We start from the raw sequence: 17764 nt of genomic DNA on the forward strand, positions 1-17764 counted from the left end.
CTCTACCGCTGAGCCAACCGGCCAGGGCCAGAATTCTAAATTTTATGTAGTGCGAAGATCGGCATGTTCCTTCTTCATCCACAATTTGTACAAACAATGTATAGCAATTCAACTTTGATATGCAAGAACAAAATGTGTTCCTACCTTTAGGAAGCTTTGGTTTGTTTTAAGATGAGAAAATATGCTTGTGACTATCTACTTGTTGGCTTTGATCAGGCAGGTCTGTCATCCTGAAAATGTCGGGGACAGGGTGTGGGCAATGGATCCTGGTAGCCTCACCTTTGTTTCCTGTGGAGGTTGGAAATAAGATACTCACTTTCTGCTTTCTCAAAGAACTCCTGACCTTGGGTGAGAGAGTGTGTTGATCAATATAGAGGTAGACTTGTGATAATTGAATCAATAAAAAATTTTTCTTTCTTTCACTTGATAAATATTAATTGAGCACCTATTATACTCTGACACTGCAGTTTGATTAAAAAGCAAGAAACTTCACCCAGCTATATAAACACATTTCCATAACACATGCATGTGTTTCTGTGTAATAGGGGTGGGAGGGAAGTGGTGGCTAAACCAACTCTCTAACCTCTGCAGGCAGATGGCTGGTAAATGTTTTGTGCTCTGAATAATGTCAATGCAAATTAAGCCTTTGAGCACATTTTAATTTTCTTGCTTTTTATTTCTTTTTTCAAAATAATAAGAACTTATAGCACAAGGAAGCAAATCTCTTCTAAAAACAAAGTTTCCCATCCTTTGTTTGTAGTTCCCAAAGGTCTGGAGATCTGACACCTCCACTCTTGGCCAGACAGTACCTTTTTCCTCAGAAAAGAAGAGGGTCATTGGGGAAAATTGAAAACCCTGCGTTTAAGTTAATAATTAGTATAATTGGAAACATTTTACATGTGCATAAAGATAGTATTACAAGGATGTTGCCTGGAGTATTATTTATAGGGAAAATATGGAAACAAACTAAATGCCAGAAGGTAAAGAGGCTTATTTAAGTAAATTATGGTATATCCATATAATGGAATACCATACAGTTATCATTAATGATGTTTATTTTTTAAAAGATTTTATTTATTGATTTTAGAGAGAAGAGAGAGAGAGTAAGGTGGGGGAGCAGGAAGCATCAACTCATAGTAGTTGCTTCTTGTATGTGCCTTGACTAGGCAAGCCCGGGGTTTTGAACTCAGCATTACAGGTTGACGCTCTATTCGCTGTACCACCACAGGTCAGACTCATTAATGATGTTTAGAAAAAAAATTTTTTTAAGGTTTTATTTATTGATTTTAGAGAGAGAAGAGAGAGAAAGGAGGAGGGAGAAATAAGAAGCACCAACTTTGTAGTAGTTGCTTCTCATATGTGCCTTGACCAGGCAAGCCTGGGGTTTCAAACCAGTGACCTCTGCATTTCAGGTCAACACTGTGCCACCACAGGTCAGGCTGAAAAATATTTTTAAGATATAGGAAGATAGTCAATATAACATAAATGAAAAATGCAAGGTAGAGTGGCATATATATATACTATGTGATTCATTTTTGTAAAAAAAATGCATATATACATAGGTATGTAGATATATACATACATATGCATACATCTGTGTGTGTATAAATAGACAGAAAAATAGAACTATATATATATTGTAGAAGAATAAAGGCTGAAAGAAATATCACTAATATGTCAGTAGTGGTTATAAGATTGTGGATTTTCTTTTTTTAATGTTTATTTTATTGATTTGAGAGAGAGAGAGAGAGAGAGAGAGAGAGAGAAGCATCAATCTGTTCCTGTATGTGGCCTGACCCGAGATGAAACTGGCAACCTCTGTGCCTCGGCACTGTGTTCTTACCTACTGAGCCATCTGGCCTGGGCGAGGAATTTTCTTTTTTTCCTTAATTCTCTATTTTCTAAATTTTATAAAAATAAACATGTATTTCAATAAAAAAAAGAAGTTATTAAAAGTGTAATATGGGTTCATATAATTATATTGCTATAAATAAAGCAAGTAAATTTTAAAGTTCATTCTTAAACTTTACCTAAGATACGTTAAAATTACTTAAATGATTTTTATTTAGGCAAACGAAAATAAGCTGTACAAAAACAGTGAAAAAATAAGTACCTGTATAAAAATATGTAGAATTTGAATAAATTTATTTGAGGAACAATTTACATTCAACCTGATATACAAAGCTACCAACTTTTTAATTCTAAAGTTTAGCAGACATGAAGTTCATTCATTCATTCATTCATTCACCCATACAGGGAGTACTTTCTGAGGTTTTACAATGTATGAATACTCATACTCAGTTGTTTGGAGTGTTAAAATATATGTTCCTTGCCTGACCAGGTGGTGGTGCAGTGGATAGAGCGTTGGACTGGGATGCGGAAGGACCCAGGTTCAAGACCCCGAGGTCGCCAGCTTGAGCGTGGACTCATCTGGCTTGAGCAAAAAGCTCACCAGCTTGGACCCAAGGTCTCTGGCTTGAGCAAGGGGTTACTCGGTCTGCTGAAGGCCAGCGGTCAAGGCACATATGAGAAAGCAATCAATGAACAACTAAGAAGTCGCAACGCGCAACGAAAAAGTAATGATTGATGCTTCTCATCTCTCTCCGTTCCTGTCTGTCTGTCCCTGTCTATCTCTGCCTCTGTTAAAAAAAAAAAAAAAAATATATATATATATATATATATATATATATATATATATATATATATCCTTGAACTTGAGGTGTTTACAACATTCATGAATCATTCAAAAAACAAAACCCTAAAAATTAGAACAGACAACAGGGTAATATAGACAGCAAATGCCAGTGAGGTGAAGGTTATTAAAATTCTACTCATCCTTTAAGGTTCAAAAGGTTCCTCTTTCTGAAGACGCCTCTTATTAGGCAATAGTTTCTAGAAGTAAGTTATCCCATCTGCTAGGTAAGGATTACAATTAACATCTAACACAAAGCAATTATATTGAGGGCCCAAGTGTCCTTTCCTTGCCTGACATTTGTTTCATTCATCTTGGGTCCTGAGTGGGCTTCAACTCCTGAAGGAATGAGGAAGGGGAGGGTGGAGCTGGAAAATAACAAAGCCTAGATTAACAACTAGGGATAGGTGTGGAAATATGGAATGAAGGGCTGCCCTCAGCCTATTGACAAATAGCAGCCACCTTCTATCCTGTCCCTCCCCAAATGGGGGTTGAACAACACCTCATCCTTCCAATCCTCACCTCTGAGGGGAGGGTTATCAATGAGAATATTCATAAGTATTGAAAGCCGCAAGGTATGATTGGAAAAAAATGCTGAACTAGGAGCCCTAGTGCCAGTTAGCTCTATCTCTAATTAGGTTCCCTCTGGGCCTCAGTTTCCTCATCTGTCAAACAAAGGGGTTGAAGTGTTCAATACCCAAAGTCTATAGCTCCCTATGAATTAGAAACCACAGGTTCCTGTGATTATATGTTGGAATTATGCCCCAGTCATGAGTCATCTGTCAATCTCTGACCTTGCAAATACAAATTCCTCCCCAGTGATGGAAATTAAAATACTTAATTCTCTTATGGGAAGTTTGTACACATTGAATGTTTATGTGTAGTACTGTCTGGGAAGTTGAGGCAAAGAAAATGGCTCCTAAATCTCCCCTGGGATTAAAATGGAAAACAAGACAGGCTATGACTCTTCTGCGATCAGACTAAATAATACAAATATCAATATTAAATTATGCATGCATACTTTTTATTTTTGCCTTTCATGGGAAATCACAGGGAATTCTTTGTTTTTAGCTTTTACTACAGAGTTATAGAGAACTGGAAAGATGAACATATAATTTCAGCATTTTAGAGCTGTAAGTGATTTTAAAGATTAGACCCAACCCCTCTTTATTCCAATGAAGGAAAAAGGAGTGTTCAAGCCAAGAAACAGCTCACGCCAGTGTCAACTTCCTGAAGTATGCTCTATTCACCTCACTTAAATGAACTGTAATTAGATAATACCACCATCTGCATCCCTCCACCCCCCAAAAAAAGACAAAGAAAGGAGCCTAACCTCCTTAATGAGTTTCTTCTATTACAATTGCTGGAGTTATGCAAGAGTTCATTGGGATGAACATTTCTGAGACAGGAACAGTTCACCCTCCTAGACTGTAGATCCAATTCCTCACCTCAAGACACAGCTGTTTTATATTTCCGTCCACTATCTTCCTGTCTCTCTACAGGCAATCAGGCAAGCACCAGAACTTTATCTGAGAATAATATTGCCTTTTAACAGGCCAGCTATTTATCACTATATCACCAATCAACTGAACAGGTGCTGCTTAGCATTGGATGAGTAAAATTCAAATGCCAAAAACCTGTTCTTTTCATCAAGAAATATGATTTTTTGCTAATTTCTCTCCTCTTTGGACCCCAGTGAATCCAAGGAAGGTACTTAAAAGCATCTTAGTAAAGAAGAAAATTGATAGTTCTACATGGCAACTATGTATCTAAACTTGGTCAATATTAGGGACCTAAGTTACTAAAATCACATGAACTCATTCCTTGCCAATCTATTTTGCCTCATTATTTGGATAGGTGAGCTATGCCTTATTGTTACATTCTTTCTACCATGGAAAACACACATACTGGCTGTTTTGATCTCTGACAATATTTGATAAAATTTAAATTGTCTGTACAGCCCAGACCAGAACAGCCTAGAATTCAAAATACATGCATGGTTACAACTGAAAGGGACTCTTAGAACATTTAATTATGTCTCCCTCCTTTACAACTAAAGTAACAAAGTTGCAGTCAGACTAGTCCCTCATCACGTGGCTAGATAGTAGCAATGCCAGATCTAGAGCCCATGCTTCCAGTTTTCCTGTCTCAGTTCTTCCCACCGCCCTTGCTGCTTGCTGCTTTCCAGCATTAGTGCAGGCTTTCTGAAATGAACACTCATGAAGAGCTGGATAGAGGCTATTCCTTGGGAGTCAGCCCCTCCCATTCCAGAGCTGCCTCTGCTATTCTACTGCATGAATTATAGATGCAAGGTTACTAAAGCCTGAATACGCAGATGTGTTTCCTTTCTTTTCCCCAATGTCTTACATTCTGTCAAGGAGGAAGGTAGGTGACAATTCTAATAGTTATCAGTTGCTTCCATAGTTAATTACCATCCTAATTTTTCCAAAATCCATTGTTGCTATGCAATATGCAATCAAGAAGGAACATTCTATTCTGGTTTTGAATTATGTGAGCGACTCAGTCATCTGGTTCATGTCTAAAAATTATGTATGGCTAGTTGGCATGCATAATTTGGGGCAGCACTGTTCTGGTGATTCTGTGACAGGAAGTCTCATTGCATTAAACACCTACCTTTTGACTCTAGTGATGTCCATCCAGGTAGGCACTAACTGTGAAAGACTAACAGAGGAGCAGTAGGGTACAGGGTAAAGGGATTTCAGCTTGACATTATAATTATGAACACTGCTTCTGCCCATCACTAGCAGAATGACTTTAAGCAGTGTACTTGGTTTCTAAGCCTCCATCTTTTCATCTGTAAAATGATGAACGGATGTGAACTTGCTTTATATATACTATATAACTCCAGAAATGAGGTTACAGCAACAATATGGAAAATGTTAAAAAAAATCTCTTGTCTTTGGGGTTCCACAGGCCTAACTAGGTATAAAACCCTGCCTACATATACTAGTTGTATAATCTTGGGCAAATTTCATCATCTTTGCTTTTTTCTTTTTTTTTTTTGAAGTTAGAAGCAGGAGGCAGTCAGACGACTCCCGCATGCACCTGGCCAGGATCCACTGGGCATGCCCACTAGGGGACGATGCTCTGCCCCTCTGGGGCATTGCTCTATTGCAGGGGAGGTGGGCATTCTAGCGCCTTAGGCGACGCCATGGAGCCATCCCCAGCGCCCGGGCCAACTTTGCTCCAATGGTGCCTTGGCTGTGGGAGGGGAAGAGAGAGATAAAGAGAAAGGAGAGGTGGAAGGGTGGAGATGCAGATGGGCGCTTCTCCTGTGTGCCCTGACTGGGAATCGAGCTGGGAACTTCCACACGAGGGGCTGACGCTCTACTTCTAAGCCAACCAGCCAGGACCTCTAATCTTTGCTTTTGAAAACATTTTATTCCCATTGATAGGGGAGAAAGGGGGAGAGGGGAGAGAGACAAAGAGAGAAAGAGGCATTAACCTGTTGATCCACTTAGTTGTTCCATTTAGTTGTGTATTCATTTTTAACATGAAAATTTTCAAACACTCAAAATAGAAAAAAATAATTAAAATGGTGTACACTAATCACCAGCATAAGCAATTTTCAATATTTTGCTAATATCATTTCATCTCTCCTCCTCAACCATTTTTCCCCCTGAGATATTTTAAAACACATTTGGGCAAATTGTTATTTTAAAGATTTCTGTGCTTCAATTTTCTTCACTTAGGAAATGAAGATTATAACATTTAATTCATACGGTAGAACTGTACTAAATATTCAATTGATGGTGGTACCTATGTACACACACACCCAGGCGGAAAGGCACTTCACAACCTAGTGCGCCTACTCCTGGAGGGGGTGGCTACAGAAGTACCACCATCTATAGTGATAATAGTGAAATCTAATGAACACAATAAACTAAGGGACAAAATAGAAACAGGCATGGACACAGGGAACAGGTGGGCAACTCTCAGAGGGAAGGGGGAAGAGCAGACCAGTTGAAAGAAGGTGAAGGGATTAGCCAAAAACATAAACACATAACACATAGATAAAGACAGCCGGGTGGCAATAGCCATTGGGAAAGAGGGGTAGAGATAGGGGGAGGAGGGCAAAGGAAGGAAGAATGGGGCAAAAGAGACCTTGTTGGGAGGTGGGGGACATTGATGCGGGTTGTAGATGGTGTTAAACTGAGTTGTATACTTGTAAATGAATAGCTTGGCGAACCACATCGATCTAATACATTTTTAAAAATAAAAAAAGACAAGTTATTAAATAAATAGCTTGGAAGAAGAGTCCGGCTTTGCTAAGATTGCGGTCGCCCCCTTCCGGCAACTCTCTTGAGCGCCTCTAAGTCAAGACCAGGATTGTCCTTCGCAGGCTTCGGTTGCCGCGCACACAACTGCCAGACGGGAACCGGAAATAGGGTTAATCCTACTTCCGGGCGCGAGGCTGCCGCTGAGAAGAGGGCAGTGCGGCAGGTGGAACACAGTGGGACAGTGCTGCGATGTTCCGTATTGAGGGCCTCGCGCCAAAACTGGACCCGGAGGAAATGAAACGGAAGATGCGCGAGGATGTGATCTCCTCCATACGGAACTTCCTCATCTATGTGGCCCTGCTGCGAGTCAGTGAGTGTCTTTTCTGGCTGGAGCCGTGAGACCAGCAGGGAGCTCGCGACACCGCCCACCCAGCGCTGGTCCTAAGGGCCTTCGGGGCCCTTAACTGAGCTGAGCGGTCACAGAGAGTAGGGACAGACACGTTGAGGACAGCGGGCGCATGCGCGGCGTAGAGGCTGCGGATCAGAGTCGGGGCTACTGAATCGCACGCGGTGACCGGGACTGCGTGGTTAAAGCGTCCAGCCTCATCCTGCCTTAAGAAATTGGAATCAGAGCCTCAAGGGCTATAACCCAGAGCAACTCCCTGGTCTTGCAGACAGAAATTGAGACCGACAGTAGAGCAATGGCAGGTTCAAGGTCATTCAGCAATTAAGATCGTGACCTGGAATCCAGACCGCTTAACTCAATGCCGGGATTCCTTATTTTAGTTCTGACCTTGGTAATGCAAAAAGTTGTTTATTTGTACAGTGGATAAAGTAAAAATTGCTTTTTGGGGGAAAGAGTGAGAAGAACAGGACCTGAGCCTATATGATTTAATGATATTACCTGAGAGTTTATTTGATTTTACATTTGGTGGAGCATTATTTGCATTACCTGGTCTTGTCTGGAGCCCTTTGAGGGAGGAGGGGCCTAAGATTCTGTGTATCTCCTTTGTTAATGTGAACTCGACTTTCAGAGGGGACTTATGCAAGATAAAAGAGTTGCAAGCACACCGAATATTAGAGCTGGAGATGATGTCGCTGGCTTTAAATATGAATTTCAGAAGTGACTTGCCCTGGTCTCATTCTCAGTTCAGTATTCTTTTCATTGCTCCTTGTTGTATATTGCTGGCAGGTCTGAATGGAGAGGCAAAGACGATTCAAGTAAATGACCATACCAAGGTCATGCGTGGAAGCTCCTGTTGGGGCTAGACCAGAGCTCAGAGCCCTTTCACTGGTATTACTCGGCTTCTCCAGGAGAGGGAGCCCAGGGTGAACAGAAACTCCCAAATCATCCTGCTTCTTCAGCTTTTTCAAACTTCAAGCTTATCTCCTCCACTTGACCATTTCTTGTTGACTTAGCTGCCAGTAAAATACACTGCTCACAAAAATTAGGGGATATTTTACCGCCTCATATTCACTTTGGAATATCCCTTAATTTTTGTAAGCAGCATAGTTGCTTCTCAGTGACCTTTGTATTTTATATGAGTCAGTTTCTTAAAAAATGGAGAATACTTTTCTGTATTATCCCTTTTACCCCAGTGTTCCATACAATTTTATTTTCTCCCTTCAACCATAATAATATGATATCCAAATTTTGTCTTAATTGGAGGGTCTGTAAACACAGGCTTGTCCAGCCCACTTATAGGCAGAGCAAATGTTGCCCTTTTTTTTTTTTCTTTAAAAAAAAACATCAATTCTAGAGAGAGGGGAAAGAAAGAAAGGAGGGAGGAGCAGGAATCATCAACTCGTGGTAGTTGCCTCCCATGTGTGCCTTGATGGGACAAGCCTGGGGCTTCAAACCAGTGACCTCGGCGTTCCAGGTTGGCGCTCTATCCACTGCAGGTTAGGCCGCTGCTTCTTGAAATGGTCCCACCATAGACCCTCTGGTCCTTCAACCCTTGTTGCCCCCTTGCCTGGCTTTATCTTCACTATTCTGTGTGGCCACTTCATTGAATCTCATTCAAGACTTTAACTGTATCAGGGGTTCTGTGATTTGTCCGTGTTTTTTGCACAGAATGTCTGACCTCTCCTGCATTGCCAGAGATTCCACCTTTGGGACTCTGAGACTTTTGGTCACAGCTGTCACTCCCAGATGCAGCTCCCCCCACCCTGTTCTCCGTGGTTGCCCTGGCGCTCTACCTTTCCCCCCTTTTCCAGACCACTTTTTCCTTTGGGCAGCATCTATGGAACTTGATTTTGAACTCTTTGTGTTAACACTTTTTAAGTCGAGATATAATTCACGTATAGTATTTATTACACAATAACCCATTTTAAAGTGTACAGTTCAGTGGTTTCTTAGTGAAGTCAGAGTTGTGAAACCATCACCACAATCTAAACATTTCCTTCTTTTTAAAAGAAATTCCATGCTCCTTAGCTGTCATTCCCTATATGCCCCCTTCCCCAGCCTTTGGCAACCACTACTCTACAGTGTGTGACCCTTAGTGTCTGCTATTTCACACTGCATAGTGTTTTCAAGGTTTATCCATATTGTAGGATGTATTGTTATTTCCTTCCATGTATTGTTATTTACTTCCTATTTGTTGCCAAATAATATTCCACTGTATGGACATAACACATTTGTTAATCCATTCTTTTGATGGATTTTTTTTCTTTTGATATTGGTAGAAAAGGCGGGACAGGCTGCTGACTTTGTCCATTTCTGACAGATCTCAGTATCTTCAGTTTAATATTAACAAAATGTTTTATTAATTTAGTATAAGTATTGAGAAGAGATTCTGGTAACATTTTTCATCCCAGCTCTTTTTTCCCTCAATTTTTAAAGTTATGATAAAATGAACATAAAATAAATTTTATTATCTTTTTTCTTTTTCTGAAGTGAGAAGCAGGTAGTCAGACAGACTCCTGCATGCACCTGACCAGGATCCACCCAGCATGCCCACCAGGGGGCAATGCTCTGCCCATCTGGGGTGTTGCTCCGCTGCCATTCTAGTGCCTGAGGCAGAGGCCATGGAGCGGTCCTCAGCACCAGGGCCAACTTTGCTCTAGTAGAGGCTTGGCTGCGGGAAGGGAAGAGAAGAGAGGAGAGAGATAGAAAGTATAAGAGGAAGGGTGGAGAAGCAAATGGGCGCCTCTCCTGTGTGCCCTGGCCGGGAATCGAACCAGGACTTCCACATGCTGGGCCACTGGTCTACCGCTGAGCTAGCCGGCTAGGGCTAATTAACTATTTTTTAATATACAGTGTATTGGTGTTAAATACATTTCATAATGTTCACCCAGCAGCAGTATCCATCTCCAGAACTCTTTAAGTACCTCTCTTACAAGTGGAATCATACAGTATTTGTCTTTTCGTAACTGGCTTATTTCACAGAGCACAATTTCCTAAGGTTTATCCATGTTGTAGCATATGTCAGAATTTCCTTTGTTTAAGGTTGAATGACATTCCATTGTATAGCATATTTTACTTAGCCATTCATCCATCTTTGGACACTTAGATTGCTTCTACATTTTTAGCTACAGTGAGTAATGCTGCTGTGTTCATCGACATACAAATATCTTTGTAATTTTTTGAGTGACCACAGACGTTCCAATTTCTCCACATCCTTGCCACCAGTTTTTTTGTTTGTTTGGTTTTTGGTAGTAAGCCATCTTATAGGTATGAGGTGATATCTCGTTGTAGTTTTAATTTGCATTGCCCTGATGATTAGTGATGTTGAGCATCTTTCCATGTGCTTGTTTTGGCCATAGCACTTTTACACAAAACAATAATATCACTTCTTTAGATCCTTATGACACTTACTAGTTTCCTAGACATTTCTACCTGCATCATCCCAATAGGCTTTATATAATTGAGGTAGAGCTATACCATATGTGACCTGGAGAGCATAGGTGATATATAGCTAATCAGTGGGGGAATCAAAATGTGTGACTGGCTGTTCTGGTTCCCTAGATAATTATTTTGTCCCCACCCTCTGCCTTTTTTCAAATGCATTTTTAACGTTAAAAATGCCAATTTGTTTCTTCTAGAATTTTGTGCCTTTGACAATTAACTCATAAGGATAAAGGATTATCATTTGAAAGATGTTTGGATTTAATCTTTTTTTTTTTTAATTTATTTATTTTTTCTGAAGTTGGAAATGAGGAGGCAGTCAGACAGACTCCCGCATGCGCCCAACCGGGATCCACCTGGCACGCCCACCAGGGGCGATGCTCTGTTGCAACCAGAGCCATTCTAGCACCGGAGGCAGAGGCCACAGAGCCATCCTCAGCGCCCAGGGCCAACTTTGCTCCAATGGAGCCTTGGCTGCGGGAGGGGAAGAGAGAGATAGAGAGGAAGGAGAGGGGAAGGGGTGGAGAAGCAGATGGGCGTTTCTCCTGTGTGCCCTGGCTGGGAATCGAACCCGGAACTCCTGCACACCAGGCTGACGCTCTACCACTGAGCCAACTGGCCAGGGCCTGGATTTAATCTTCATAACCCAAAGAGGTAGAACTACTTGGAGAAAAGATTTCATACAGTGTGTGAATGAATTTTTTAATAATCATAGCTGCATGACAATGGGCTGCCTTTGAAAGACAGTGATGCCTGACCTGTGGTGGCGCAGTGGCTCAAGAGTCGACCTGGAACACTGAGATCGCCGGTTCAAAATCCTGGGCTTGCCTGGTCAAGGCACATATGGGAGTTGATGTTTCCTGCTCTCTCTGTCTCTCTTCTCTAAAATGAATAATAATAAAAAAAAAGATAGTGAATCACTTTTGCTGGGTTATGCAGGCAGAGGCTTGGCCATCACTTACTGAGTTGTTTTCAAAAATGTATAAGGTTTATCCCCAGCCTTACAATTTCATAATGTCACTTGTGGGCTAATGAAAATGAATTCTCGGTTTGTTTATTTTTCTTTCAGCTCCTTTTATCCTAAAGAAATTGGACAGCATATAAAGATTGGACATCACATGGGAACACATGATATGAAGAACTTGGTTCCAGTTTCTCCTCTGCAAATGAACAGGCCCAGAAGGATGTAGGATACTCTTTGATGAATGGACATAAAACTTCTACTTGTTCAGAACAAGTTTGGTTGTGGTAACTGACCTTCATAGCTAAAACAGAAAACTACTTGGGAAGTATGAAAGACATTTTGGGGTCATAGTACACCCTTATGCCTGTGATTTCAGCCTCCATGAATGTTGATATAATTGTAAATAATGTCAAATTCAATTTTCTAGCAAGTATTAATTCTATAAGGGACTATGTCTGCACTGGCCCTGTCTTGTCAGTCATTTCTGTTGACCTTTTTACTTCTGTCTGGAGTATATTTGTCGAAGAGCTCCTTATGATTAGTAGTTATGTTTTATGGAAGCCAGCACACAACCACAAGAACATTCAAGCACAGGACCATTAGTCTGTATTTTTAATAAATGTACCAATTAAGAAAAATTGGGATTTTCTTTCTTAACATGCTTTTTGCTGCACATCAATCACTGGTAAAATTATATAATATGATTATTACAACTCATGAAATGGAGCTCCTCTTGTTTTGAACTGGAGAATTTGCTAATCTTGATGAAGTGACATTGTTTTATTGTTAAGCAACCTTTGTGAAAGGCATTGTTACTGCTTGATGCTGAAAATATGTAATACCACCAAAGGAAAAAATAGTACCTTTTTATTCAGCTAGTTCTCCACGTTTGTTGGGGGAGTGGAGAGTCTTAATCTTCTTCCCAGAGGCAGTACAACTGCATTCACCTCTTTGTAGCTAATTATATTGGTATCTACCTCATAGCTCTAAATAACATAATTGTATTATTACTCAAATGGTTTTTCTGTTTTAGACATTGCCTGCTGACTTCTCCCTGTCTGCAAGAATTTAGGAATCTTTCCTCCATTACTCGCACATTTCTCACATTTCTTCTTCCTTCCAATGTACTTATTAGTGTGATTTTCATTAGATTAATTTCATTAGAATTCCGGGTGCTGTTCCATTGTTTTTGTTTCCTGTACATCTTTTTATTTTTCCTAGGCTTAGTTTTTTATGACTTTACCACTAAATCAACTAAACTTCTTTTTTTTTTTTTTTTTTTGTATTTTTCTGAAGTTGGAAACGGGGAGGCAGACTCCCACATGCGCCCAACGGGGATCCACCTGGCATGCCCACCAGGGGGCAATGCTCTACTGCAGTCAGAGCCATTCTAGCACCTGAAGCAGAGGCCACAGAGCCATCTTCAGCGCCCGGGCAAACTTTGCTCCAATGGAGCTTTGGCTGCGGGAGGGGAAGAGAGAGACAGAGAGGAAGGAGAGGGGGAGAGGTGGAGAAGCAGATGGGCGCTTCTCCTGTGTGCCCTGGCCGGGAATCGAACCCGGGACTCCCGCACGCCAGGCCAACGCTCTACCACTGAGCTAACCGGCCAGGGCCTCAACTAAACTTCTTGTCATTTGACTATAAATTGTTCACAGTCTTGCTTCATTAGATACACAGTTTCATCTTGCTGAATAACTTTTTCTTGGAGCTTTCTGACCTACCCCAGTCTAGACTCTCAGCCTTCTGTGCCCAATTATGACTTCTGCAATCTCTCTTCACCCTCACCCTGGGAATTCCTTTTCCTCTTCTGTGTTGGATCTCTTGTTTTCTATATCTTATGTTCAGGGGGCATTTGTTCACTGAATCTTTGTACTGAGTACAGTACCCCTGCCCATAGTTTGGCAAGGAGAGCCTGCTTAGTGATGTAGAGTTACATGGTCACTGGCTTGAGCCCAAAGGTCAGTGGCTTGAACCCAGGGTCACTGCTTGAACAAGGGGTCACTGGGTCAGTTGGACTCCCTCCCTACCCCCGTCAAGGCACATATGAGAAGCAATCGGTGAACAACTAAGGTGCCGCAACTACGAGCTGATGCTTCTCATCTTTCTAAAAAAGTGAAAAATCTTTGCTGTCATTCAGTAGAATTTCAGGAGACAATAGACGCATGTGCTCAATCCATCATTTTTACCAGACTGTATATTTTTTAACCCTGTGATGCTGTTGCTTGTTGGTAATTTATATCCATTCCTGCCTTAAAGAGGTGCAGTAAGTATATGGTCATAAACTCTGGCTCTAAAGGCAGACTGGATTTTGAGTCCTGGCTTCAACATGTATGAGTTGGATGACTTGTAGCAACTGAACCTTTAAATCTCATTTTCTTCACATGTAAAATGAGCATAAATAAAAATATCTCTATTTCAAGGTGTTAGAAGGAGATAATGCAAGTAGAGCAGTGAGCACCGTACCTGACATTTGGTAAATGCTAGTTATTCCTGGTTAGTCTTTGGTACACGGTGCTTAGAAGTGATTTTTGCTGCATTCACTGCACTCGCTCATGTTCCCACATGCTGTGAGATAGCATGCTTATCTTATTGTATGCAGACTTCAAACTACTGAACACTTAAATTCCTAAAATAGCCTTAACCCATCGATGTTAATGTCATTTTACAGATGGGGAGTTGAGACTTTAGTTTTAGTGGCTAATAAATAGTAGTTGGCAAGGCTTTTGAGGGCTTTTAATATTTTATTGTACCCCATCCTAAGTGCCTTTCTCCAGTACTAATAATTTAGCACCCCCAGGTGCCATAATCTATTCACCCAACCACGTAGTCTCTGCTCACCTCCCTCAGGTCTCAGCTTCGGTTCCAGTAACTATCATCGTAATCATTCTTGCACGTACACCATCAACTCTCTTCCTCTCTCTAGCTTCATTGTATTTCCCTAGCAAAACCCAGCCTCGGTTAAATCCAGCTCTGCCTGCCCTGTGCAGTTGAAAGTGGCTAAAAACAAACATGTTGACAGAATCCACTTGGAAAATGGTGACTCTTAAACTTCAGCTGGGTCCTATTGGACCCCACTACATTTCCAGACATTATTCACCTTCTCTTGCCATATTTCATACCTTCTCTTGCCTCAGAATTCCAATCTCTCATCTTTAAGTTTAGCTGGTGATGTTGCTTCATATTTCCCTAAGAACATAGAACTATCCAGAAGAAAATTTCCGTAAACTTATCCCAAGATAACTATCCACACACCAGCATATGTACCCTTCCTCCTGTTAGAAATGTCTTATTTATCCCAGGTGCACTCAATCAATCCCTCCGCCCCATTCACTCCCTACTCAAGGGTCCTGCTCCTGAAATTCTCAGATTTTCTTCATTGGGTCATTTTCAATAGCATACAACAGGTTGTGATTTCTTCTGTCTTAAGAAAGAACTTTGTTTAAAAGCCCTGGGGGAGTTGCTGAGATTTTGTGCAGGGGGTGTTGGCAGGATTATTTGGGTGGAAAACACTTAAGAGAGTAAGTGAAAGGTTTTCGGCTGGAGAGGTTGAAATGTGATACAGCTGCAACTAAAGTGACCAACCAACCACTCCAAGGCTGTCCCAGGTTTGGCCCTGCAACTCCTGCGTTCTAGGAAACCTCCATCCTGGGCAAACCAGGATGGCTGGTCACCCTAGTTGCAACAGCAGCTTTAGGCAGACCCACAGGTATCTTTGATGGTGGGGTGGCCTTTCAGAGAAATCCTGCATCAAGGCATTGACTGGTCACTGGGTGTGGGCTGCTGGGGGTTGGTGTAGAACTTCACCAGAGGCAGCTTCCTTAAGCTAAGGGCAGTCCCTAGGAGGGATGCAACAGTGTCAGGGAATCGTGCTACTAGGACATCATTTTTAAATATTAAAGGTGCTTAGCCTTGAGAAGACCTCTAGTAAGAGTCTGAGAGCTGTTTTTAATAACTAAAAGGGTTATTGTGTCAAAGAAAGAATAATTGTCCCAGAAGGCAGATAAGTGTTTGGAAAGGTAAGGAAGGTTGCTAGAGCTCACAACTACTGTGACCAAGGCGGACTGGGTTGGGGAAGGGGGTTTTCACCGGAGAAAGTTTCACAGCAGAATCTGAAGGTGGCTACTCCTAGTAAGAGGTTGCCACTATGAAGGCTACTTGAATGTAAGTTCTATCTCACATTTTTCTGTCCCACATAATATCTACAAAGAAGGCCGAATGAACCTGAGTTGAAAGTGAAGAAATACTGACTTTCCAGATACTGTCATTTAGGCTTTGGGAAAGGATTCCTAATTTACTTGGTAGAGGTATTGACTTTCTTAAACATCTTTAAGAGGCTTACTTACAATCTAGCAGGGGAGTCAGACATACAATTTCATCACTAATTCATTATATTATGTAAACCGCCAGGAGAGTGGAGTACAGTTAACAGAACATGCCATAGGGTAGCTCTATCCTATCGGGCTGGGAGGAAGTAAGAAGGGCTCCCTGTGAAAGTCATAAAGCAAGATTTGGGTGATTTAAGAATTTGCCTGATAAAAGAGTGAGGAGCCTTTGAAAAAGTGTTAAAGCAGATGTGTTTAAGGAATAAAGGGCAGTGTGACTGGAGTATGTTGAGCATAGTAGAGAAAACCTTCAGTCCTTCCAGAAACTCCTGTTGTCTTCTGAAACGAGTCTTAAGAGATCCTGTGACATCTGCTGGCTAGTGTATATACTGCAATTCCAAATTTCATTACACAAAAACAACCTGCACTAACGTTTTTTTTTAAAGGCTAAGATGATAAACTGGAAATAAAGCACCAGGTCTTTTCCATACTCTTTATGTGTCCACACAGGGGACTGTGAACAGTTGTTACTTACATGCTATTTGTATGCACTCAATGTCACAGATACAGACCTGTGGTGTCCTTTGCCTACTTTTATACAAGTTCACAAAAGATTAGATAGAAATCACATCTATAAAAGTTGATCAGATTTGTTACTGAGATATAGAAACATTACAAAATCAGTTTATGTTTTAAATAAAACCTGTTTAATATCTGATGAAATATTTTCAGTTATGAAATGCTCTTCAATTGTTCCTTCATAAATAAAACAAAGCTGGCTTTAGTCCAATAAGCATTCTTCTAATGTTAAAGATATGTTTTAAACATGTCTGATGATTTTTCTTCCTCTGTCACATTAGTACTTTTATTTTCCACTTATGTAAATTTAATAATACATAAACAGCAATCCAGACAATGATACTGCTGCATTTGAAACAGTGTTCCATTGGCAACTGTCTCAGTTGCTTAAAATATTCATTAGCCCGCTGACATTAAAAGGCCACTTTGGGACTGACCTGTGGTGGCACAGTTGACCTGAAATGATGAGGTTGCAGGTTCAAATCGCCAGGTTTGCCCCATCAAGGCACATAGAGAAGCAACTACTATGAGTTGAAGCTTCCTGCTCCTCCCACCTCTAAAATCAATCAATACCTGTGGTGGCACAGTGGAACACTGAGGTCGCCAGTTTGAAACCCTGGGCTTGCCTGATTAAGGCACAAATGGGAGTTGATGCTTCCTGCTCCTTTCCTCTCTCTCTCCTCTCTAAAAATGAATAAATAAAACCTAAAAACAAATAGATTTTTAAAAAAGTATAAATTTGGTGAACAAAGGGTGATTAAGAAATACATGTAATGTGAAAATGTGGGTTGTTGGAGAGTAGAGATCTATATGTTAGGAAGAAGCACCAGAATTAGTGGTTCCAACTCCAGTTACACCTTCAGCTCTGCTATTATGTGAGTGTGTGTCAGATTTTTCTACTTGTAAACTCCAAAATCCAGCTTTGGTAGACTTAAGGAGAAAAGTGATTTATTAAAAGAATTATAGGTAGTTTAGCATCACCAGGAGGCCTAGAGAGACTAGGCAACTGGAACATCAACCTTTATCACATGTTCACTCCACACAACCTGGTGCAGTGAGGATGGCATCTCTGCTGAGGATTAGATGTCACCATTTCTTACCAAAGCCACAGGCACAGAA

The 17764-nt window shown here is 41.0% G+C and overlaps 1 protein-coding gene and 1 pseudogene across 1 annotated transcript; one reads left to right on the forward strand and one right to left on the reverse strand.

Annotated features, from left to right (window-relative positions):
- The first annotated feature begins 7107 nt into the window (after positions 1-7107).
- On the forward strand, positions 7108-12382 carry TOMM5 (translocase of outer mitochondrial membrane 5). Its single transcript, XM_066254692.1, has 2 exons — positions 7108-7303; positions 11850-12382. The coding sequence occupies exons 1-2, from the start codon at positions 7183-7185 to the stop codon at positions 11882-11884; spliced, it is 156 nt and encodes a 51-aa protein (XP_066110789.1). The 5' UTR covers positions 7108-7182; the 3' UTR covers positions 11885-12382.
- On the reverse strand, positions 8547-9174 carry LOC136322797 (peptidyl-prolyl cis-trans isomerase NIMA-interacting 4-like; annotated as a pseudogene).
- Positions 12383-17764: the final 5382 nt, after the last annotated feature.

Source organism: Saccopteryx bilineata, chromosome 2 (assembly GCF_036850765.1).
Source record: "Saccopteryx bilineata isolate mSacBil1 chromosome 2, mSacBil1_pri_phased_curated, whole genome shotgun sequence".
Taxonomy (NCBI): Eukaryota; Metazoa; Chordata; class Mammalia; order Chiroptera; family Emballonuridae; genus Saccopteryx; species Saccopteryx bilineata.